The 23,876-nt window shown below is 46.5% G+C and overlaps 1 protein-coding gene across 1 annotated transcript in view; it reads left to right on the top strand.

The window, feature by feature from the left end:
• The window catches only part of LOC112118223 (transient receptor potential cation channel subfamily V member 6-like), a 38,203-nt gene extending 14,530 nt beyond the window's left edge, over positions 1-23,673 (top strand). Inside the window, exons 2-15 of the mRNA XM_026660245.1 lie at positions 629-726; positions 1,570-1,692; positions 4,467-4,607; positions 5,138-5,236; positions 5,481-5,656; positions 7,659-7,805; positions 14,629-14,841; positions 15,124-15,210; positions 15,698-15,774; positions 16,106-16,271; positions 16,614-16,680; positions 18,651-18,919; positions 20,111-20,217; positions 23,397-23,673. Of these exons, the coding sequence (XP_026516030.1) occupies positions 629-726; positions 1,570-1,692; positions 4,467-4,607; positions 5,138-5,236; positions 5,481-5,656; positions 7,659-7,805; positions 14,629-14,841; positions 15,124-15,210; positions 15,698-15,774; positions 16,106-16,271; positions 16,614-16,680; positions 18,651-18,919; positions 20,111-20,217; positions 23,397-23,673 (2,047 nt within the window). The remainder of the gene's footprint in view (positions 1-628; positions 727-1,569; positions 1,693-4,466; positions 4,608-5,137; positions 5,237-5,480; positions 5,657-7,658; positions 7,806-14,628; positions 14,842-15,123; positions 15,211-15,697; positions 15,775-16,105; positions 16,272-16,613; positions 16,681-18,650; positions 18,920-20,110; positions 20,218-23,396) is intronic.
• The last annotated feature ends 203 nt before the right edge of the window (positions 23,674-23,876 follow it).

The raw sequence follows: 23,876 nt of genomic DNA, 5'->3' as shown, positions 1-23,876 counted from the left end.
TAGCCCACGAAAGCTTATGCTCTAATAAATTTGTTAGTCTCTAAGGTGCCACAAGTACTCCTGTTCTTTTTACTATTTGTATAGTGATCCCTGAAATAAAGGGATGTAGTTGCTGGCTTTTTTGCTCCCAAGCTACCTGGACTACTGATAGCTAAGGTCTCTAATGACTGTCAATGCAGTCTCTTAGCCTCTTTCACTGACACACTTTCAAACAAAGAAACTATCTGTTTTAAATGTGGGTAACAGTCTAGAAATTGAAACAGTTTGGGAGTCACTTATTCCAAAGCATAACTGACCCTTTCTCATCTCTTTCCCTCTGCTGCCACCATGTGGTCTCATGTCAATGCAGTAAGAGTTGATGATTTCCCAGTTCTTGTTATTCTTTTATTGAGCTCTGTCTCTGTTGTGGTGTTGTTGTTTTTCTTTTTTGTACAGGGGAGGGAATTCAAAGAGTAGCACCAATGCATAACAAGCACATGACTTACCTATCAGGGTGGAAAGGTGCTAAGCTTGAGGGTTGCTATTGGCTCCGGAAAGCCATGTTGATCCTGAAGAATTAAATTCTAGGTCAGAGAGAAGTGGGTGCAATTGTGGTTTTTAACATTTGTTTGTTTTTTCTTGGTTGCAGAATCTGGGAGTCTCCACTTCTCCACGCTGCCAAGGAGAACGATCTCCGGGCCATCAAGAAACTGATCTCTGATGGCACCTGCGATGTCTATCAAAGAGGTAAATTGTCCCCTACTTTCCTGCTCCCTACCCATGACAGACATGCAGGGCCTGCCAGTGTGAGTCTGTGGTTATTTGTCCTTAGTTTCTTCCTGGGGAGGCCAAGACACTACTGCAGTGTATGTGTGCACCACTACCTTCCCGTAGGTGGTATCAGAACTGCCTGACTGTGTATCCTTAGCCCTTTTACTGCTAACAGCTGAAGGAGAGTGGCCAAGGCCTGGGCTTTTGGAGCAGGAGGAAAGGAGGAACCCAATGGCCTATGTACTGCAGCAAAGTAAAATTCCTAGTTCAGTACCAATTATTCTATCAAAGAACTATTCAGCTCTTTGTGATTAATTGTGAAACTTAGAGGTGGAAAAGACTTATTGGGTAATAGTTTGTCTAGACCTCTAGTCTCCCTTGCCGTACCCAGCCTGCCGTAGAACTGTTCCCTGCAATAAATATCTCCAGCCATGCTTCCTTCATCACCTTTGAGAAACTCTCTTCCACACTGGAATATTATTGTATTACAGTAGTGCCTAGAGTCCACAACTGAAATCAGAGGCCCATTGTGTTAGTCACTGCACCAACATAGTAAGAAGTAGTCCTTGCCCCAAAGAACTTACAAGACGAGAAGGACAAAGGATGGGATGGGAAACAGAAGCATGGAGAGGGAAAGTCAAGGTCACACAGCAGGCCAGTGGCAGTCAAAAATAGAACCCAGGTTTCCTGAGTCACCCTATTCGCTAGACTTCACTCCCACTCAAAAAGCTCCCACTATTAATATGAAATCTCTGCTCAGCTTTGTCTTATACATATGAATGACTAGATGACTTGTATGCTTCCTCCCACTCTCTCCAGGCGCAGTGGGAGAAACAGCTCTTCATGTGGCTGCCTTGTATGATAATATGGAGGCTGCTCAGGCTCTGATGGAGGCAGCTCCAGAACTTGTTAATGAGAGGATGACATCGGAGCTATATGAAGGTACCATCACCAAGACATGAGACTGAACTGGGATCCCTCTGGAGGGTCAGGAAATAAATATTACCCAGTGAGGACAATTGGTTAGAGATCTCCTACTTTGCTGTATTGCTTAACTACAGCATTGTGAAACAGGTCCACAAATCAGAGGGGTAGCCGTGTTAGTCTGAATCTGTAAAAAGCAACAGAGGGTCCTGTGGCACCTTTGAGACTAACAGAAGTATTGGGAGCATAAGCTTTCGTGGGTAAGAACCTCACTTCTTCAGATGCAAGTAAAGGAATCGAGCCGCACTCCGGCCGGGGTTGCCGGGCTTGGGTCCGGCCCGGAGCCGCTTGCATCTGAAGAAGTGAGGTTCTTACCCACGAAAGCTTATGCTCCCAATACTTCTGTTAGTCTCAAAGGTGCCACAGGACCCTCTGTTGCTTTTTACAGGTCCACAAATGTTTCCTGTTCACTTGGTGTAACCTTGGGTTGAACTCTGCACAGGAACACTCACGCAGATACACAAAGGACAGGCTCTGATCCCTGTTGGGTCAGCTGGCTGTGCAATGGAATGTGGATAATAATTATCATGCTATGTATACTAAATTAGATTTTTGATGTGCAATTATCTGGTCCTCAGTGATCCCACGGTTAACTCCTCCCTCCCCTTGCTCAACTACTCAGGGAAAGGGCTCTAAACCAGTGGGGGGCAAACTATGACCTGCAGGCCACATCTGGCCTGCAGGACCCTTTCTTCTGGCCCCTGAGCTCCTGCCAGGGAGCAGGGTCGGGACAGGCTTACGGAGGAGCCAGCCCAACTCCCCGGCAGCGCGGTGAGCGGGGCAGAGGCTAGTCCCTGACCCCTCCCCTTCTGCTCGCCTCCCTCCCTGCCTCCCTCGCAGTCACAGTTCCGCCAGCCAGGGCCAGCTTTAGCAAGAGCGGGGCCCGATTCCTGGGGGCGGGGCTTGCCGCGAGCCCCGCCCCCAGGAATCGAGCCGCACTCCGGCCGGGGTTGCCGGGCTTGGGTCCGGCCCGGAGCCGCTTGGCGGCCGGAGCCGAGCCGAGCTGCGGGGGCCGGGCCGGGGGGCTGGAGCCGCGCCGCGGGGGCCGGGCCAGGCTGGACCCGAGCCGCACCGCGCCGCGGGGGCCAGGCCAGACCCGAGCCAAGCCGCGGGGCCGGGCTGGACCCGAGCCGTGGGGGCCGGGCTGGACCCGAGCCGCGGGGGCCAGGCCCAAGCCGAGCCGGACCCGAGCCATGCCGCTGGGGCCGGCGTGCTCGGCCGGAACCGGGGCCGGACTGGGCCGCGCCTCCCCGGAGCCCTTCTCGCGCCCCCCGCCGCCCCTTAGCTTACCTGCTGCTGCCTGCCCGCCCCTGCTTCTTTTCAGACTTCAGAAGCAGGGGAGGGGGAGGAGCAGGGGGAGGAGCATTCAGGGAAGGGGTGGAGGGGGAAGTGAGCTGGGGGCGGGGTGGAGAGCTGTGGCGCGGGGCCCTCTTAGCGCGGGGCCCAATTCAGCCGAATCGGCTGAATCGGCCTAAAGCCGGCCCTGCCCCCAGCACCTGGGCAGCATGGCTGCAGCTCCGGCCAGGTGGCACGGCTATAGCGCCACCAGACCTGGTGCTCCAGGGTGGCGCGGTCAGGGGGTGGGGAGCAGGGGGAGTTCTGGGCGGGGAGTGGTCAAGGGTCCTGCTGCCGGGGACAGGGGCAGAGCAAGCCAGGGCCCCCCTCCACCCGAAGCATGCTTGGCCCCTGTCCCCAGCAGCCAAGCCCAGACAGGGAGCGAGACCTGCCTGACTTCTAGGAAGAGCAGCCAAACAAGCAGGGGAAACACACAGGGAAAGGACTGAGCCCCCCTTTCCCCCACCCCACAGGTAATGTGGGGCGGGGAGAGCAGGGAGGGTTGGATAGGGGGCCCCATGGGGGTGGTCAGGGAGTGGGGAGCAGGGGGGATTGGATAGGGGATGGGGGATGGTCAGGGAGCAGAGAACAGCGGTGTCTGGATAGGATGCGGGAGTCCCGGGGGGGAGTCAGGGGTGGGGAGCAGGGGGGGTTGGGTGGGGCTTCTGGGGGGCTGGATAGGGGGTCAGGCCATGCCTCACTGTTTGGAGAGGCATAGCCTCCCCCAGCCTTCCCTACCCAGCCCTCCATACAATTTCTGTATCCGATGTGGCCCTAGGGCCAAAAAGTTTGCCCACCCCTGCTCTAAACCATCAAGAGATAGGCAGATAGTGAGGGTAAGCATATACAGCTGAAATTTTTTAAAAGGTTTGAAAGGTGCTAAAGGACCAGATTTAAAAATAGGGAAGGAAAGAATAAGTGCAATTGCAGAAACAGGAATGCCAAGCTAGGATTCAAAACAACAATGTTCCTCTCCAAAATAGTTTTTTTTTTTTAAAGAGGGGTTTTTACGCCAATCTCCATCTTGAGAATTAAAGATGGTGTCCCTGTCTAGTCACAGCTTAACCTGCTATTCATTCCCTGTGAGAGATACCAGAGTCTTCATCTGAGCATTTGGGCTCTTAGTCCACTTGCCAGATGAGCCTGGCACATCTCTGCCCCACTGAAAGCCATCGTTCAAGCTGCCCAAGTGTCTCTTCGGTCTCCACCAGGAAAACATCTCAAATGTGCAGCCTGTGCATCTTCTTGGCAAGTGGCAAAACTCTTTCTGGCACATGCCCATTAAACTTCACAACATACACACAATAAACCTGGGCGTAGATTACTGATCTCTGCTTTAATGGCTGGAGGTGGATTTCCCAGAGGATGTGTTTTATTTGGGTGCACGTGTGTTGCAGGGCAGACAGCTCTCCATATCGCCACAGTGAATCAGAACATTAATCTGGTGAAGGCTTTGCTCAAGAAGGGGGCCAATGTCTCCAGCCCACGGGCCACTGGACTCTTCTTCAGGCGCAGCGCCCATAACCTTATCTACTTTGGTACGTCCCTGTCTGCAGCTCCCAGGACAGACTGGGTTTCTTCTGCTCCTCTCTTACTAGAGGATTGGGTGATGGAGGGAGTATGAGGAAAGTTTGCACTGATGCTGCCCATGCTATACCCACTCTAGATAAATACAGGGCTCTGCTCTCTAGGACTGTCAGTTACACACTTTTTACCAGGCACTCCAATTCATGTTAAACACAAATCATCCTAGCAGCAATTCTCTCACCTGTCAACTAGCTAAACGGTGTCCCTTCTAAGAGCCTAGGTCTCCCCTAGCTGTGACCCATTCTGTCATCTTGACATTTTTTGTGTGTGTGTGTGGGGGGGGGGGGGAATGGGGATGTGTTTCACTCAGTAGTATGACTTTTTTGAGGTATGGGATTTATTGAACTTCTGGGTAACTCTCTTCCCTTCCCAAGCTCAGACTGATCGGCATGCATAGATTCCCATACATGTCTCCATCTGGCTTGTGTGCTTATTTCCTCGTGGTCTGAGTCTTATTTTCCCTCTGATTCTTCCTCTTCAGGGGAGCATGTTCTATCATTTGCTGCCTGCATGGGGAGTGAGGAGATCGTCCGGTTGCTCATTGAAAATGGAGCTGACATCAGAGCACAAGATTATCTGGGTAAGAGTTCTGCACGGGCCAAGTGACTTGCATATGGCCAGGTTCTGCCACCCTTACACACACTGAGCAGTTACTTTACTCCACATGCAGTTCCTGGGAGGGTGCTAGGGAAATGTAAGAAGATGTTAATGTTATCAATCAATAATATGCTCTTTAGTTTTGTTAATCAAGAATTATTTTTAATGCACATCAGCTGTTCTAGTCTGTATCATGTCTTGTGATCCCTACATTGCTTCCTCCATAGGGAACACTATTCTCCACATCCTGGTTCTCCAGCCCAACAAGACTTTTGCCTGTCAGATGTACAACCTGCTTCTCTCCTATGACAAGAGCGATGGGAGTCTGGGAACCCTGGACTCAATTCCAAACAATGAGGGGCTCACTCCATTCAAACTGGCTGGAGTGGAAGGCAACACCGTGGTGAGTTCATGCACAACACTGTTAGCTCTTCACAGGAGAAGGCTTTCAGAAATGGGTAGCTCAAGTGTTCTCTGTCTAAGGCGACTGGCATCCAGGTAGCCTATTAATTGTGTAGAAAAGGAATATCAAGTCTTGTCTTCCTTCCTTTGCTGGGTTTCTTCACAGACATGGAGGACCAGGGAACTTCTCTCCCTTCTCTCCATTACCTAGCCTTCATTACTCTTGATGTCATACATTTAGTAGTTCTACAGTCAGCCACAGTCTTCCAAGAAAAACAGTGTAGAAAAGAACTGAATTTCTAATATAAAAACTAGGGCTGTCAAGCGATTAAAAAAATTAGCGCTGTTAAACAATAATATTTAAATATTTATTTAAATATTTTTGGATGTTTTCTTCATTTTTAAATATATTGATTTCAATTATAACACAGAATACAAAGTGTACGGTGATCACTTTATATTATTATTTTTTATTATAAATATGTGCACTATAAAAAACAAAAGAAATAGTATTTTTCAATTCACTTAATACAAGTACTGTAGTGCAATCTCTTTATCTTGAATATTGAACTTACAAATGTAGAATTATATGTACAAAAAAAACCTGCATTCAAAAATAAAACAATGTAAAACTTTAGAGCCTACAAGCCCACTCACTCTTACTTCAGCCAATCGCTCAGACAAACAAGTTTGGTTACAATTTGCAGGAGATAATGCTGCCTGCTTCTTGTTCAGTCACCTGAAAGCGAGAACAGGCATTCACATGGCATTGTTCTAGCTGGCGTCGCAAGATATTTATGATGCGCTAATGATTCATATGTCCCTTCATGCTTTGACCACCATTCCAGAGGACATGCGTCCATGCTGATGATGGGTTCTGCTCGATAATGATCCAAAGCAGAGTGGACCGACACGTTCATTTTCACATCTGAGTCAGCAGAAGGTTGATTTTCTTTTTTGGTGGTTCAGGTTCTGTAGTTTCTGCATCTGAGTGTTGCTCTTTTAAGACTTCTGAAAGCATGTCCCACACCTTGTCCCTCTCAGATTTTGGACAGTACTTCAGATTCTTAAACCTTGGGTCGAGTGCTGTAGCTATCTTTAGAAATCTCACATTGCTATCTTTGCATTTTGTCAAATCTGCTGTGAAAGTGGTCTTAAAATGAACATGTGCTGGGTCATCATCCAAGACTGCTATAACATGAAATATATGGCAGAATGCAGGTAAAACAGACCAGGAGATATACAATACTCCCCCAAGAAGTTCAGTCACAAATTTAATTAACACATTATTTTTTTAATGAGCATCATCAGCATGGAAGCATGTCCTCTGGAATGGTGGCCAAAGCATGAAGGGGCATACAAAGCATACATAGCATATCTGGCACGTAAATACCTTGCTACAAAAGTGCCATGCAAACGCTTGTTCTCACTTTCAGGTGACACTGTAAATAAGAAACAGGTACCTCCCCCGAAGCTCCCTAGGCCGCGGTTCTCCATTCCCAGCCAATGGGAGCTGTGGGGGGCAGGGCCTGGAGACAAGGGAAATGCACGGAGTCCTCTGCCCCCCTGCCCAGGAGCTGCAGGGACGTGCCTGCCGCTTCTGAGAACGGCGCGGGGCCCACGGCGCCACGGGGGGCAATCCTGTGGGCCAGATCCAAAGCCCTGACGGCCCGGATCCATCCCCACATTTCATCCCCAAAATTGCCTTTTTTGTGATTTTATTTTTGCTTGAAGGTGCTAAAAATGACACCTTCTGAGCGAGGGGAGGCTTCAATACTGTGTGTGGGGCAGATGGTTGGATGTAGAGTTTGTTAATGCAGCAACAACCATTTTGTCAATGTCACAGAGAAGCAAACCTTTGAAAGATGTGAAAACTGCAAAAAGACCCAGTGCCAAATTTTAGTGCAGAACTTATTTTAACCAATTTGGCATATGTGTACTATAAGTTGCATGAATTCTTGGGCATTGACTGATTCCACACCATCCCTTTCCTTGCTCCTCAGATGTTTCAGCACCTCATGCAGAAGCGAAAGCACACTCTGTGGACTTTTGGCCCCATGACTTCTGTCCTCTATGACCTCACAGAAATTGACTCCTGGGGTGAAGATCAGTCCTTCCTGGAGCTCGTTGTCTCAACCAAGAAGAGAGAGGTACAGTGGGGGGTCAGAGTCTCTGTACAGAAAGTGTTTGTTATGAAAAGAGAAATCCAACTGGACACTGAAAGTTCCAGCTGTGCAGCTATTCTATATAGTCCACAAGGTCTGGCACTTCTTGCCCATTTGAGACAGGGAACAAGTGAAATGCAGCAAACCCTTTGTGACACAGCAAATATGATTCTACACAGCAGTTACACCATAGACTTGCAGTTTGAGAGGATGGTTTAAATAATGTTGCCTTAGGCCCTGTGCCATGTTCAATATGCCCAAGGATGCTAATGCTACAGGAGGCGATGTCGCTGATTCAGCAGAAGGTGCTCCCTGATTCTGTAGTCTCAAAGACATAAATAAGAAGTATTCTGTGCAGCTGCAATACTCCTTGCCTATATCATGGGGTGTTGTGAGCTTTTCCTTAACGATTATTGAGGTGCTTTGAGATCCTGGAATGGAAGGTGCTTTAGAAATGCAAAGTTTGATTATTCGGTCCCTCATTAACTAACATTCCAAATTATCTTCAGAAACTAAAATGGGTAAGACCCATCCAGGTTTGATGTTGGGGGAAAAAAAGATACCCGCCAGCAACAGGTTTCCTTACAGAGAAAACACAAACATCTTCAAGGCTCAATTAGTGTCCTAAAGCATTAATTGTAATGACATCAACAAACAATGAGCTAGACCTCCTAATATATGGAAAATATCAATAGATACTGAAATTATAAGAAGGGGAAACAAATCCAGCACATTGTTAAAGGAACAGGAGTACTTGTGGCACCTTAGAGACTAACAAATTTATTAGAGCATAAGCTTTCGTGGGCTACAACCCACTTCCAAGTACTCCTGTTCTTTTTGCGGATACAGACTAACACGGCTGCTACTCTGAAACAGCACATTGTTAGTTATGTTATGTAATTTCCATACAGCAAAAGTCTAGAAACACTTATGAAATAGATAGTCCTAGATCAAAATTATTGATGACTTTTCCAGCTACTAGAAGCCCTGGGAAAATATGCTGACCTCACTATGTTTTTTAAATATATTCAGAATCCCTTAAATCCCTGCATGTGTTGGTATCTGTGAGCATTTAGAGGACAGTATACATTATGAAATAGATCTATAAAAACTACCTGAGAGCCAGTCCAGGAGACTAATTCAAACATTTAAAATACATTCTGATGACTCCCTCTCTTCCAAAGACATGCATGCATTTGCAGATCCACAATTCTTGATGTCATGAGCTAAATAATGTCGAGAAAGCTATTTTCCCAAATAGAGGAAAACATGATGGGCTCATACTAGGCAATAACTCTCTCTCAAACAATGAAAATTACATTTTTTTGTCAGAACCTGCACTAACAGACTAGCCCTTCTTTTTCTATCCCATACATATATGGATCATACTGTTAAAGTACTATTTCCCATTCACACCCTTCTGTAACTTACGCACCCACTTTTGCTCTGCTGTAACTCCATTATTATAAGTTATTTGCACTGCAGTAGTATCTCGAGGCTCCAACTGAGATCAGGACCCTATTGTGCTAGGCACTGTACAAATACATAGTGAGAGATAATCCTTGTCCTTTCACAGTTTAAAAGGACAAGAATGGGAGAAATGTTTATGTCTGGGAGCTAAGGCACAGAGAGATTACAGGCAAAATTTAAAAAAACACGTAAATCCCATTTGAAAATGGGCCTTAGGCTCTTAAATCACTTAGGTGCTTTTGACAATTTTGCACTAAGTGCATTGCCCAAGGTTGCAGAGGAAGTCAGTAGCAGAACCTGCACTTACACTCAGTTCAGTGGGATATAGACATCAGTTGAGTTACTTTTGGTTTACATTGATGTGAGAGGAGAATCAGGCCCTGGGCAAGGGATAGGAGGGTCAGGAGAAGCTAAGTCTCCTCATCTTAGACTCCCTTATATTCATTTAGGTTCAGCTCCGTACTAGGCTCACAGAATCCTCACCTCTGCTACCATAACTGGACTAGTTCAATATCAGTGATACACTGCCATCATTTTAGGCAACCAGAGGATTTTAATAAAGCTTATTATAGATTGTTTTCAAGACAAAAGCCTGTATTCAGGTGAATATTTGTAATTTGTGTATGAAATAGAAATTATTCTATGTACTGTGGCTACACTGCTATTTATACTCGCGCTAGCCTGATGAGAGCTAGTGTGTACGCAAACAGGGAAATCGCACCCCTAGCTCAGAGTGTAGACGCAGGCTTAAAGTTCCCTCATACCCTTTGATCTACCTCTCTTTCAAAGTAGAGTAGTTCACAATGCACTAAGGAACTTTTAGTGCACAGTACAGGTACAGGGTCCATATACCCAGTTAGTGCGCTGTAGATTTACAGCCCAGCTTCCCACACACTTAACTCATCATCTAGACAAGTACTTAGATTCACACCTACTTACCAGCATGTAACTTAGCTATGCACACCCCACACACAGCACCCACCAGGTCTAAGCGAGTCTAAGCTGGAGTGATGTAAGGGCTTCGAAGAGGAGTCTAGCAAGAGAAACAAAACTAGGGTATTGTAAGAATGTGTAGTTTAAAGTATCCTCTCAGCCCTTAATTTAATTTACACCTTTTTTCTGCTTCCAGGTACATAAGCTGCCCAAACTTGGACTCCCCTGTGCACCTGTAAATAGATTTCGGGCAGTCTGAACTGGGTGTAAGGGTATCTACCTTATACTTCTGAATTTGGCCCCATACGTCTCCAAGTATCTCATACAAAAATCTCAGGCTTAGAGCAGACACCTAGGACTTCGTACAGCTGAGGCAAATGGGTATCGGCAACGAATGGGCAACAAATGTACAGATTGTTTAAAATATGAAAATATAATATTTTATTGGCCTGAGAATCTTACTTGCTGTCCATTGCTAATCAAATCTGAAAAGATTTACCTGCTTCTTGCCCCTAAAAATATCTGATGCCAGAGACTCCTGTATTTCAGGGTGTATAGGAATGTATCATGATCCTAAATCTTTGAGAATCATAGGATTACTTAAAGTCCTTCCTAGAACAATGTTGTCATTCTCTTGCTGTCTCTGCAAGGAACTGTCATAACTCAGACTAATTCTAAATGAGTTAGAAATCTGCCATCCATCTTCCTTTTTGGAGAAAGAACTCATTTACCTTCAGTGGTAAACCTACTGTGAACTCTTGGAAATATAAATTATTTGCCAGTGAGTAGCTTGTTAACCTGGCCAACAATCTTTGAGAGCAAACAAATAAATTCTCTGAGGTTCATTTTTTTATATGTGGATAACTTTCAAGTGAAATAACATCATATGCTGACTTCTGCTGAAGCAATATGCAGATGGCTTTGACTCTTGCCTTAGCATGTTATGACTGACGTCTGTATAAACTGTTTCTCTTGACCTCTGAAGGAGACTTTGATCCACCATAAACAATCAGCTACGTACCTAATTCTGCCTTTGAATATATGGGTGTACTTTCTACTGAAGTCAGTGGGAGTTACATTCACATATGGGAGAGCAAAACTGAGCCCCAAGGCCCATCTGGAATAAACCAGCATAATTCCATTTCCTTCAGTTGAGCTATACTGATTTATACCCACTTAGGATCAGGACCTACATCACTACAGTGATGTTATTGAAAAGAATGGGGCTGCGTGTCAATCTTTTGGCTTTGGTTTTCAGTTCAAATATATAAAATATCTCCTTTCTATGGGCCATGTCTATGAAGTCAGACAGTCTGTCTATATCTTCCTTTAAAAACTTTTAACCAAACTGTACAATGCTAGAGCAGGGACACAATTCTCTAAGAAATATTATATATTGGTAAAGAAATTCTATAGAACATGTCTCATTCTCTGTTACATTGGACAGGATATTTAGAGACATTTCTATAGAATCCTATTGTCTCATGCCTTTTAAATTCTATGGGCTTTTCCCATAAGAGTATATACCAGAATGTTCCTATGAAAGAACTATCTATAATTCAGAATCTTTTCAAAAGGACGTGTTAAGTATTGATTACTGAAAAGCTGTAATTGATTTTCTCAGTCTGATCCTATGCCAGATCTATGAAACTTTTTTCTTCTTTTCATTCTGTAGTTACAGGCTTGATTTCAGTTTTGTAATAGCCTGGAGGTGCATTATTATTGTTGTGGAAAAAAACTCACATATGAAAACTAAAAAAAACAGTGCAGTGTTATTTTTATTCTTGCAGTTATAACCTCCATAAAAAAATTGCCATACACTTATAGGATTATTTTATATCTATGAACTCCTTGGCTGGTGAACAAACAAGCCAAACCTTTTGTATAGTTATCATTTGTTTCTCTTGTTTTCTTTGGACTGTTTTTCTTTTGCTGTGTTTCCCAGTCAGCTGTCTTCCAGCCCTCTCCCTTTCTTCTCCTAAAGGAGATAGTTGGTTTAATGCCAACAAAATCTTTGATGTGAGGACTTTAGAAATCTACTAAGGCAAGACTCAAACCTGCTCCTTTGCAGGAGGACCTTCATCCAGTGGGAGCTACTGGAAATTCTGTTTGTGAAATCCTAAAAATGTAAAGGTGGCCAGAGGGAGAGAATATGATCACAATATATTCTTATTTCCATTTCTCCATGCCCCCATTCCTAATACATCCTTCATAGCCATTGCAGAAATGCTTTTTTCAAGTGCTATTTCAAATGGCTCAAATAGACAGGGATGCCATCATTTCCTGGAGTCAACTATCCTACATGTTGATGGACCCTTCCCCATTAGCAACATCACCCCATTTATAGTAATAAAAACAATGTTTGACCCTTCTAGAACACTTCCCATCTGAGGAGCTCTGCACACTTTGCAAATATTAGAGAATTAAGGGCCAGGTATTCAAAAGAGCTCAGCAGCGAACAGTTCCTATGTACTCTATTCTGTGTAATTTAAGTTCTTATACTACCTTCATCATTGTTATATGTGAATGCCTGTCAATAATGCATTAATCAAGGGGACTAATATTTGTCACATTTGGTTCATTCTCTCTCAATCCCCTGAGAGGTAGAGAAGTGTGTGTGCAGTGGAGTGTTTAATTGTGGTAGAGTTTTGTTTTTCACAATGTGTACAATGTTCTGTTTGTGTCAGAGACGGCAGGTTAAAGAAGTGCACCTTGCAATTGGAGAAGATGATGGTGAGGTTGTGATGATCCTTGGTTCTTGTGGAAGTTCATTCCACAGTCTGGGATCAAACCCCAGGAAAGTTCTGTCTCCTGTGCAGATGAGCTTTACCTTGATGGTAGAAAGTTCCATTGTGCCTGAAGAGCAGGGCTGTTGAGCATGGTCTTCATCCTGGAACGGTAGTCAAGCTTCTAAGGATGAGTGACCTGAAGAGAAGGACCAAGACCTTGAATTTGATTCATGATTCTATGGGAAGCCAGTGTGGAGAACAGGCCTCATATGCTCACAGTAACCTGTGCTGCTGAGGAGATGCACTGCAGTGTTCTCAATGGTAGCTGTTGGGTGATTAGCATATTTGAAAATTTGACCTCTTCATTTAGGGGCTTAAAGGGGAGTTAAGCAATTTTGAAGCTCTGGCCACAAGCCTCTCAAACCACCAACACCCAATAAGTTAAGAGAAGTATCTACCCATTTTACAGAGGAGAAAAAGAGGCAGAGACATTGAGGGCAGAATTTTTCAGCCTTGGTGACAAGTTTTCCACAGATGCAGAATTCCCAGAACTCCAAGAGACAAGGTGGGTGATGTAATATCTTTTGTTGGACCAACTTCTCTTAGTGAGAGAGAAAAGATATTACTTCACCACCCTTTTCTCTCTGATATCCTGTGACTGACACAGCTGCAATTACACTGCACACAACTCCAAGTGACATCAAGAGAAGCACCTTTGGAAAACATACCATTTATTTAGGTGCCTAAGTTTAGGCACTGTCTGAAAACTGACTTAAGTGACTTACACAAGATCACTTGAGAAATCTGTGCCACTACTGGAAATAGAACCCAATGTTCTGACTTCCAGTCCTTTCCTTTAATGGCTAGATTATGTTTTTCACAGTGAAAGGTGTCTTATCTCTTATATAACACAGGTTACCTTTAGCTTTAATTGAGTCAGTCTTCAAAACAACTTCCAATCACAAGAAAAGAAGATTCACAAACTTGAACTAGTTTTGTGCACCCTATGAACCTCCAGAACGGTTCACAAGGTTCAAAAACCACTGACATCGTGAGGTTAGCCCATCCCTATTGTATACACATCATACAGTGTGTAAAATGACTCATAAAAGAGGTCGAGATCTTTCTAGATGGATGAGATCATAAAAATTACATTTATTACCGTTTTCAAGAATACAGTTTCTTTTTTGCAGTGCCTTACACCTCCACAGATTTTATAGGGGTCATTCAATCACTGCAGAAATATATCCACCTCTGGGCTAGAACCCAGTATTAAGTTAGCAGTACGGAGCAACACATCAGGATAGGAAGTGCAGTTGCAGAGTAGTTAAGTCAATGTCCCCATGTTTCCATCGTCTCCAACACACACACATACACACTCTCCCTCTCTCCCTTCCTCCCTCTCTCTCTCCCTCTTAATGAATAAAACCAGAGTGCAAGGGTGTTCCCTATTTTCTTAGCACTTTGTCCAACAGTCTTATGGGCAGCTGGGCTAATGCAACTTGACCTGTGAATTCGCTTGTGTATGAGATGAATGTAGTGTCCTCATGCTGAGATGCCTTTGGAGAAATTAGCTTGTGTTAATGTCCTCCCAGGAACTAGTGTAGAGAGTGCCTATAAACCAATGTCTCTCACGGCTAATAACTGATCTCTCTCTCTCTCTCTCTCTCTCTCAGGCCCGTCAGATTTTAGACCTGACACCTGTGAAGGAGCTGGTGAGCCTGAAGTGGAATATGTATGGACATCCCTATTTCTGTTTCCTGGCCTTGTTCTACGTGCTGTACATGATTTGCTTCACCATGTGCTGTGTTTACCGACCTCTGAAAGCTCGATCAGAAAACAAAACGAATGACAGAGACAACACCATCTACGTCCAGAAAATGCTGCAGGTGCATTATGTATGGGGATTGGAGGGCCACACGGGTAGGGTTGGGGGCATCAGTCCAACCTATCGGGGAAATCCTACTGTCTCCTGACCTCAGTGGCTGCAGCTATGCCTTCTTTCATTTACTCACCCCATACTCTTTTTCAGGGAGGGAATACAGTTGGGGAAATTCTCTGTGTCCTGATGTCTCAGGTGCTCAGCCTGGACCTGGATGGCTCTTGTGGCCTCTCCAGAAACTATAGTGTTCCCCCATACCAATCAGTAGCCCCTCTTTTTCTCCTTTCAGGAATCCTATGTGACATATGAGGATGAACTCAGGCTGGTCGGGGAGCTGATCACAGTAATTGGAGCTGTAGTGATATTGATCCTGGAGGTAAGAGCAACAGTGTGAGTAATACAGCCCTGGATTCTAATCAAGAGAGCTCTTACTTAAGCTAAACAGAGACTGGCCTGTGTTGGTGACTCAGTAGGGGCCATTCTTTGAACCCTAGTGCCTCGGCAGGGTCCTATGGAGCACTATGCTACTGGAAGAGCCATCTATCAGATAAGACCTGAAACTGAGGTTGTGGCCACTTGGCAGTAAGGATTTCAGGAACTTCAGAGAAGAGTTAGGGTGTTGTCCCCACTGTTTTGGCAAAATGTAGATCCATCTGGATCTGGGATGTTTGTGTAATGCTCTGTGCTCTTAAACAGCTTCCATTTTCCTCCCCATATGTGACTGCATTTCCTGAATATCCAGGACAATTAGCTGTAAAATCAGTGGATGAACAGAACTCTATGTAGTTTGGGAATTATCGTTCTGATCATCTCCTTGGGCATAACCCATCTGATCCCCAAACTTAACAGAGTGTTCCTCTTAGATTCCAGATATCCTTAGAGTTGGAGCCACCAAGTACTTCGGACAAACCATCCTGGGAGGACCATTCCACGTCATCATGTGAGGTTCCACCTCTCCAAATCTCATAAGTAGCTTGTCTCTCATTTGCTATCCAGCTGTCCTTTACCTTGTCATTAGACCTGCTCTCTCTCCTCTTCTGGGTGTTGCTTTTCTTTGCATCTTTCTCCTTCTGCATCAGTTTATGTGCATCAGAGAGACAGAGAGAGAGAGATGCCTGACAGCCAGGCAAGTGAGCAAGCACAGATGAGTGTAAGTTTTAGCCCGTTTTCATCTACATGTGGGATAGAGTGTACCTGTGTGTGAACACAAAAGAAAGAAGGATGATGTGATTCCCATGCTGATCCTCCTGGCTCTCCCTCTTCCTCTTCAGCATCACCTATGCCTGTATGATCCTGGTGACCATGGTGATGCGTCTCACCAGCACCACTGGAGAGGTGGTCCCCATGTCCTTCGCCCTGGTGCTGGGCTGGTGCAACGTCATGTACTTCGCACGAGGATTTCAGATGCTGGGACCCTTCACCATCATGATTCAGAAGGTAAGGACAACACAGCCTTGTTACACAGAGACTGATCCCAGTACACAAATCCAGACAGGGGAAACCAGAAAAGCAGACTTCCTCCAACAGGATTTATATTAGAACATGGGAATGAGGTCTTTTCCGTGACAGGAAGAACTCAGGTCTTGCCCATAGGGGAAAGATGCATGCCTTTTCCACTGGACACAGGTGTTAGCCATAAGGGCTTTCTGATGCTCCTTTCTTCAACATACCTGTAACATCAGATATATTTAGTATCACACAGTGAGAAGGGGGAAAGGACCTTGGCTTGGTGGGAGAGTCGGGTCTCATGGCAACTATACCTGTCTCCTTGCTCTGCAGATGATATTTGGAGACCTCATGCGCTTCTGTTGGCTCATGGCGGTGGTGATACTTGGCTTTTCATCAGGTGAGACCATAATTTGTAAACCAGGCTGTGTTCCCTCTGCTGTCTCGCCATGTCTTATCTGGGTAATTCAGCCTAGCATCACCTTGCTGTCTGTGAGAGAGCCAGCTAGGGCTGTGACAACACATGGCTTCTATTTCTACTCCTGGGGGAATTCTGCACCACTGCTCGCATGCAGAATTAATATCTGCCATAGATTTCTTTGCTTTCCGGCAGAAAAATGACTTTCTGATGGGGAAGCAAAGAGAAAATGCAAGCGTGGCCGTGCGCCCCTCCCTAGCAGCACAGGCACATTGTTTCATGCGCCTGGAGCAACCAGCAGAGAGGTAAATCACTGTGGGGTGTCGGGGCTAGGGACACCCCAGCTGGTGCCAGGTCAGACCCACCCCCCATCCGCCCAACCCCCGTGCTTCTATAGCGAGACTCCCTATATCCAGACCCTCTGCTGAGTCTCACCTTGTGCATCTGAAGCCCCCCAGCACCTGGACCCCCCATTCCCATCAAGCCCCACCCTCCCACACCTAGCTCTCGGGACACCCCGACCAGGGATTCCTATCCTGCACTAGGATCAGCTGCTAGTCCCAGCTGGGCTGAGGGTGGGGGAGGAGCGTATTTCCCCTCCATGGAGCAACTGGGGCCAGAGCGGGGTAAGACCCACCCCAAGAAACCTCCCACAGCTCTGCCCCCCCCACCTCCCGCTTCCTGCCTCCATCACTCCTCAGCCACCAGGGGAGGGGTCACTATGGAGAGCTGGTTCCCGTCCGCCCAACACCTGTGCATTTGGGGGCCCCCAAACTCAGACCTCCTTGCTGAGCCTCACGCCCGGAACCTAGCTCCCCCTGCATCTGGACCCCTCCTCCTTGCAAACGGACCCCCACCTCCACACCAAAACCACACCTCACCAACCCCCCACACCTGGATCCCCCCTGCCAAGCCCCACCTGCCTGCATCTGGACCCTCCCTGCTGAGCCCCACCCCGCTGCATCCAGACTCCCACCCGTACACCCAGACCACCCCCCGTTGAGTCCCCCCCGCACTTAAACCCCCTCCCTAATGAGCCTCACCCCCCATGCACCTGGACCACCCCGATGAGCCCCCCTACATACACCTGGACCCCCATCCCACTGAGCTCCAACAAGCTGCACCCAGACCCCCACTCCCGCAGCACCCAATCCCCGTCTCAAGCTCCAACCAACTTCACCTGGATCCCCCCCTGCACCCAGAACATCCCCCCCCGCTCCCCTGCACGAGCTCCTGTGCATCCAGATCCCCCTACATCCAGGTTGCCCCACACAGAACCCTCCCACCCTGCACCTGGATTCCTCCACACTAAGCCCCTCCACATTTGGATCCTGGTGGGCTGAGCCTGCCTGCCCCCATCTGATGCGCCTGGTGTGGAGGGGCAGGGCCCCGCGGTGTTTCTAGGGCAGGTCCGTCCCTTGCGCTGTATCAGGGTCCGGTGCAGCCTCAGCACCAAGTCCATGTCCTGGGGGTGGTGGGAGTTGCAGGATGATCTCCCACCTCTGTGCAGCCAGTGGCCTGTCCTCCCCACTGCCATGCTGGAGCCTCCACATTTATTTGTGGACAAATACAATTTGCAGACTTTTAAAATATTGTGCACAGAGTTTTTATTTTTTTGGCACAGAATTTTTAATTTTTTTTGGTGCAGAATTTCCTCAGGAGTATATTTCTGTGGAAATGATGCTAGAACTTTCCCCAGCATGACCTTCTGTTATGTCACAGCTTGTTTATTATTAATTGCTTATATTATTGTAAAGCCCAAAGGCCCCAGTCAGGAATTAGCTCCCATCATGAGGGGAGTTGCACACACAGATAGACATAGTCCCTGTCCAGAAGATCTTACACTCCAATAATCCCCATTCTGATCCCACCCCTCAGATTCTCTGTTGCTGACCACAGGGCATTATTCCTATTGTAACATTCTCTCTCTTCCTTTCCTTGTGCCCCTCCAGCCTTTTACATAATCTTCCAGACAGAGAACCCCACAGAGCTGGGCCAGTTCTACAGCTATCCCATGTCTCTGTTCACCACCTTTGAGCTCTTCCTCACCATCATTGATGGACCTGCCAACTACAGCGTGGACCTGCCCTTCATGTACAGTGTAGTGTACTTTGCCTTTGCCGTCATCGCCGCCCTCCTCATGCTCAACCTGCTCATCGCCATGATGGGCGACACCCACTGGCGCGTGGCCCACGAGCGGGATGAACTTTGGAGAGCACAGGTGAGGGCTCTGTCGTGTTAGGCCAGGCAATGGAGAAATCTTTCCGGTACAGAATGAAGAGAGGTGTCCCTGGTAGAAGTGCTGATAGGTGCAGCTAATCGCTCCTGCAGTGCAAAGAAGCATGGCCACATCACCCTCATCCTTACACAGCTCCCCATGGGCTTGGCCTCCCATTTATTTCAAGATCCAGTTTAACTCACCACCACCTTGATAGGTCTGCTCCAGCCTGTCTGTCTCCTGTCTCATTCCCTCTGCGTATCAAGCACCATCTTTTCCGTCCCTTCACATAGTATGGGTACTCTCGGTGTGAGAGCCTTCTCCTCCGCAGCTCTTGACATCTAGACCAGCCTTTCTGTCTCTTTGTGCTCTATCCACACCTCCATATCATTTCAAACCACCATTCAGAAACCTGTTTGTCTTCTCTTGTCCAGCCCAACCCCTTTATATTCCTCACTCACTGACACTCCTCATAGGTTCACAGATTCCAAGGCCAGAAGGGACATTGTGATCCTCTAGTCTGACCTCCTGTAGAACACAGGCCATAGAACTTCCCTTAAATAATTCCTAAAGCAGATCCTTTAGGGAAAAAAATTCCAATCTTGATTTAAAAATTGTGAGTGATGGAGAATTCACCATGACCCTTGATAAATCGTTACAATGGTTAATTACTCTCCCTATTAAAAATGTACATCTTATTTCCAGTCTGAATTTGTTTCACTTAAATTTCCAGCCATTGGATCATGTTATACCTTTCTCTGCTACCTCCTGCCTTTCCAAGACAGACCAGGAAGTTTAATGGTTGACTTTCCTGATGTTGCAGGGTATTGGGTTCCTGATGGTAACTGGACACTCACCCTGCTCATGGCTGTAATATTTGCATAACCACAGTGGCATCTCCTATAGACTGTTCACTGACTGGCTTATTCCCTGCCACCATGTGTAAGGAGGAAGAACATTCTGTTTTCTGTTGTTTGAAGATGGTCCATGGTTTGCTCAACCCTTGGTGAAATTAAAGCAAAAATAGTGAGCAACCCTTCAGTAGACAGGATAGAGGTGCTGCCTCTCTTTCCTTCAGTACCTCTAAACTCTGCTCATGGAGGTGTTGTCAATGATTTTCAAAGTGAGGTTTTTCAGATAGTGCTTTGGGTTTTTTTTTTTTTACTTTCCTCTCTCTCGTTTTTATTTGGGAAGGTTGTTGCCACTACTGTCATGCTGGAACGGAAACTTCCACGATGCCTCTGGCCTCGCTCTGGGATCTGTGGACGGGAGTATGGACTGGGGGACCGGTGGTACCTTAGGTGAGTCTCCCTCTACGATATGTTCTTTGTGGATGTGTATGTGTGTACACACTAGAGATGGTCAGAAAATGGATCTTCCATCCTCTGAAAAGTTTCAAGATTTCAAAAAAATGTTCAAACTGAATCAGAACCAAACCCCAAAATTTTGACATTTTTCACTAAATGAAATTTCAAAAAACATTCATTTCAGATCAATTGAAACAATTTGTTTTGATAAATTTGAAGTGTTTTGCTTAAATGTTGACCCCTTTATTATTTTTGATATAAAATACAGTAAATTTAAAAACAAAAAGTAATTTTAACATGAAAAATTGAAAGTTTTCATCCCTGGAATGTCAAAATGGTACACTTGGACATGTTCACAAAAACAGATTTCCATTTTTTCCCCCAAAAATGATGTGTTGTTGAAATCAATAGGACTTTGCAAAAAAAAAAATCATTTTAATCAAAACAGCATTTTTCGGTGAAAAGGTGGTTTGACTAAAATGTTCTGACCAGCTGTAGCAGGGGATTGAATGAGATGACCTCCTGAGGTCTCTTCCAACCCTAATCTTCTATGATTCTAGGATACACCCACCTGTGAGAGAATTGCACGTAAGTGTGCGGCACAGAGAAAGAGAAAGGGACAGCGTAACAATGCAAGGAATGAGATTGGGACTAGCTGGCTCCAGTGGCTCAGGGAATGGTCCATGAAGCCATTCCGCCATACAGATTCCAACCTGGCTTAGGACAGAGCTGGCTAAGCATTGATCCCATTAGAGGTACTTCAAGTGCCACTCAATGTGAAATGAGTTGATATGTTCAGTCCAGCTCTTCATAGATAGATGCTTATATCCCAGAAGCCACTTTCCTACCTGGCAGTCTCAACAAGGCCCTGAGTGGGCTACAGAGTCTTAATTCTTCTTTTTCTCCCACATACCACCAAGTATGCAGAGCATTTGTTAGGTTGTTGTGTGTGGCTGGGGAAGCTTTTCCCTGTGCATTAGATCAGTGGTTCTCAATCAGAGGTCCGGGGCTTCTGGGGGGCCGCGAGCAGGTTTCAGGGGGTCCACCAAGCAAGACCAGTGTTAGACTTGCTGGGGCCCAGGGCAAAAAAAGCCGAAGTCCCACTGCATGGGGCTGAAGCCTGGGGCACTGAGCCCCGCCATCTGGGGCTGAAGCAGAAGCCTGAGCAACTTAGCTTCAGAATGCCCCCTGCGGCGTGGGGACCAGGGCAATTGCCCTGCTTGCTACCCCTTAATGCTGGCCCTGGATTTTATATGCGGAAAACCAGTTATTGTGGCACAGGTGGGATGTGGAGTTTTTATAGCATGTTTGGGGAGGCCTCAAAAAGAAAAAGGTTGAGAACCCCTGCATTAGATAAGCAGAAGGCTTCAGTCTCTGGGCCTGTCAGCCTAGAAGCTTTCACCAGCACTGAAATGCACTCAAATATTTCCAAAACAAGACAAGAATAATAGAAAGGGGCATTTGGACAGGACCCTGGGGTCTAACATGAGCCCCACAGTGTCAAGTTACTATATTGGACTGGCTAAGCAGCAGTTCTGCAGAAAAAGACCTGGGGATTACAGTGGACGAGAAGCTGGATATGAGTTAGCTTACGAGGAGAGGATGCGGGAACTGGGGTTATTTAGTCTGAAGAAGAGAAGAGTGAGGGGGGATCTGATAGCAGCCTTCAACTACCTGAAGGGGGATTCCAAAGAGGATGGAGCTAGGCTGTTCTGAGTGGTGACAGATGACAGAACAAGAAGCAATGGTCTCAAGTTGAAGTGTGGGAGGTCTAAGTTGGATATTAGGAAACACTATTTCAGTAGAAGGGTGGTGAAGCACTGGAATGGGTTACCTAGGGAGGTTATTAAATCTCCATCCTTAGAGGTTTTTAAGGTCTGGCTTGACAAAGCCGTGGCTGGGATGATTTAGTTGGGAATTGGTCCTGCTTTGAGCAGGGGATTGGACTAGATGATCTTCTGAGGTCTCTTCCAGCCCTAATATTCTATGATTCTATGTCGTGTGTTTCCAAAGTAGAATGTATTCAGCAGGGAGTGGACCCAAGACACAAAATTTGGACCAAATTCCAACAACCACCCTCAAAGTTTGAAGTTGTTTTGATCCAGAATTTTGGTTTAAGTCCTGTACTAGGGTTTCAATATAACTTGTTTCTTCTGATTTGGATAACATCAGGCCTGATTCTCCTCTCACTTCTCTGGTTTTATTCCTGATTCTTACCACTGTGAGAGGAGAATAAGACCAATGTCCGGATTTATCCTTTCACACGTCTGTGTTTTGTGGATCAGGCCCCAAGGGGGAGCCATTGCACTATACAATGGGGCTCTCAGCAGGTTTCAGCAGATGGATGCTTGTGGATGTCAAGCCTGCTGGAGACAATGAGCAGCTTAGCTATACAGTGTCACTGATGGGCAACAGCTTACAGCTGAGAGTGCTGTGTAGCCCACCCCCCCATCCCTTCCCCTGCACATGCACACACGTGTACACCACACCTCCCAGGTGGTCCCCTCAAGGGGAGAATGGTGCTGACACACTCCAATCATGTGTGCAGTCCTACCGTGTACCTGTTACCAACACACAGCATGGCAGAGCACTACCCTCAGAGAGACAGCAGCGAGCTAAGCGGAGAAGGAAGGTTCCTGGGTGGAACAAAAGAGGGGAAGTGGATCAGAAGGGGTGAGCTTCAGGTGCAAAGTGCAGCACAATGGGAAGAGTGTCTTTCCCAGGGACTCAACTTGGAGAATCACAGGGAAGGGCAGATTATTAAGATCAGAAGAGACGAACTAGCAATTGGGAAGAGGAAGTAGATATGGGGTCAAGTGGAGCAAGTCCACCAAGAATTTGCAGTTGGTCAAAGGGGAAGGGGAAGGTGTGGTTAGGAAATCAGTGAAGGGGATAGAGAACTGGAGAGCGGGAAGGAAACAATGCCAGTGAAGGTTTTGGGACAGTGGGGAGAATGGATAGAAGCCAGTGGAGGTGGTGGGTCTCCTTCAATAGTGTGTGTGTATAAACAGGAGGAAGCTAAAGGAGCTCTACTTGTGACTAGTTCCCCCATGGATGTGCTAAGCCTTGCGCTGGATGTGGTGCTGGGAGAGCGCTGCTTGGTGGAGTTGCTAGTGATTGTTGAGAAGCTGGGATGTTTCTGGTGTATTCAACTTCTTCTCACCTTTCTACAGGGTAGAAGACAGGGTCGATCCCAACAAGCAAAAGATGCATCGTTACACAGAAGCGTTTAAGACCCAGGATAAGGAGGACTTTGACAAACGCTCAGAGAAGCTGGATGGGGAGTTCCCCTACAAGAAGGACCTAGCACCAGTTGCTCCTTCAGTGTCCCGGAGCACATCCCAGAGCAGTTCCCACCGTGGCTGGGAGATCCTGAGGCGTACCACCTTCAGACAACTTCAAGGGGAAGTCAACCATGCCATGCAAGAGGAGGAGGTCTACCATGTCTGAGACACATCTCTCCTGACTCCACAATGTGGATGCCCTGTGTTGAAGCAATTACTTTCTCCAGGTGCTAGTGGAAACTCCAGTATGGACACCACACTCCATAGCTATTAAGAGCTCTCCAGATGCAACAGGAATGCTCCGTGCTGCAGGATGGACACGCTGTCCAAGTCTCCTCTTCCCCTCTTCCATGTGTCCTTGTTGCTGTG

This window comes from Terrapene carolina, unplaced genomic scaffold (genome assembly GCF_002925995.2).
Source record: "Terrapene carolina triunguis isolate 2854851 unplaced genomic scaffold, T_m_triunguis-2.0 Scaffold740, whole genome shotgun sequence".
Lineage (NCBI taxonomy): Eukaryota > Metazoa > Chordata > Testudines > Emydidae > Terrapene > Terrapene triunguis.
Note: the sequence above shows the minus strand (reverse complement) of the source record. Positions and strands in the feature narration are given on the sequence as shown.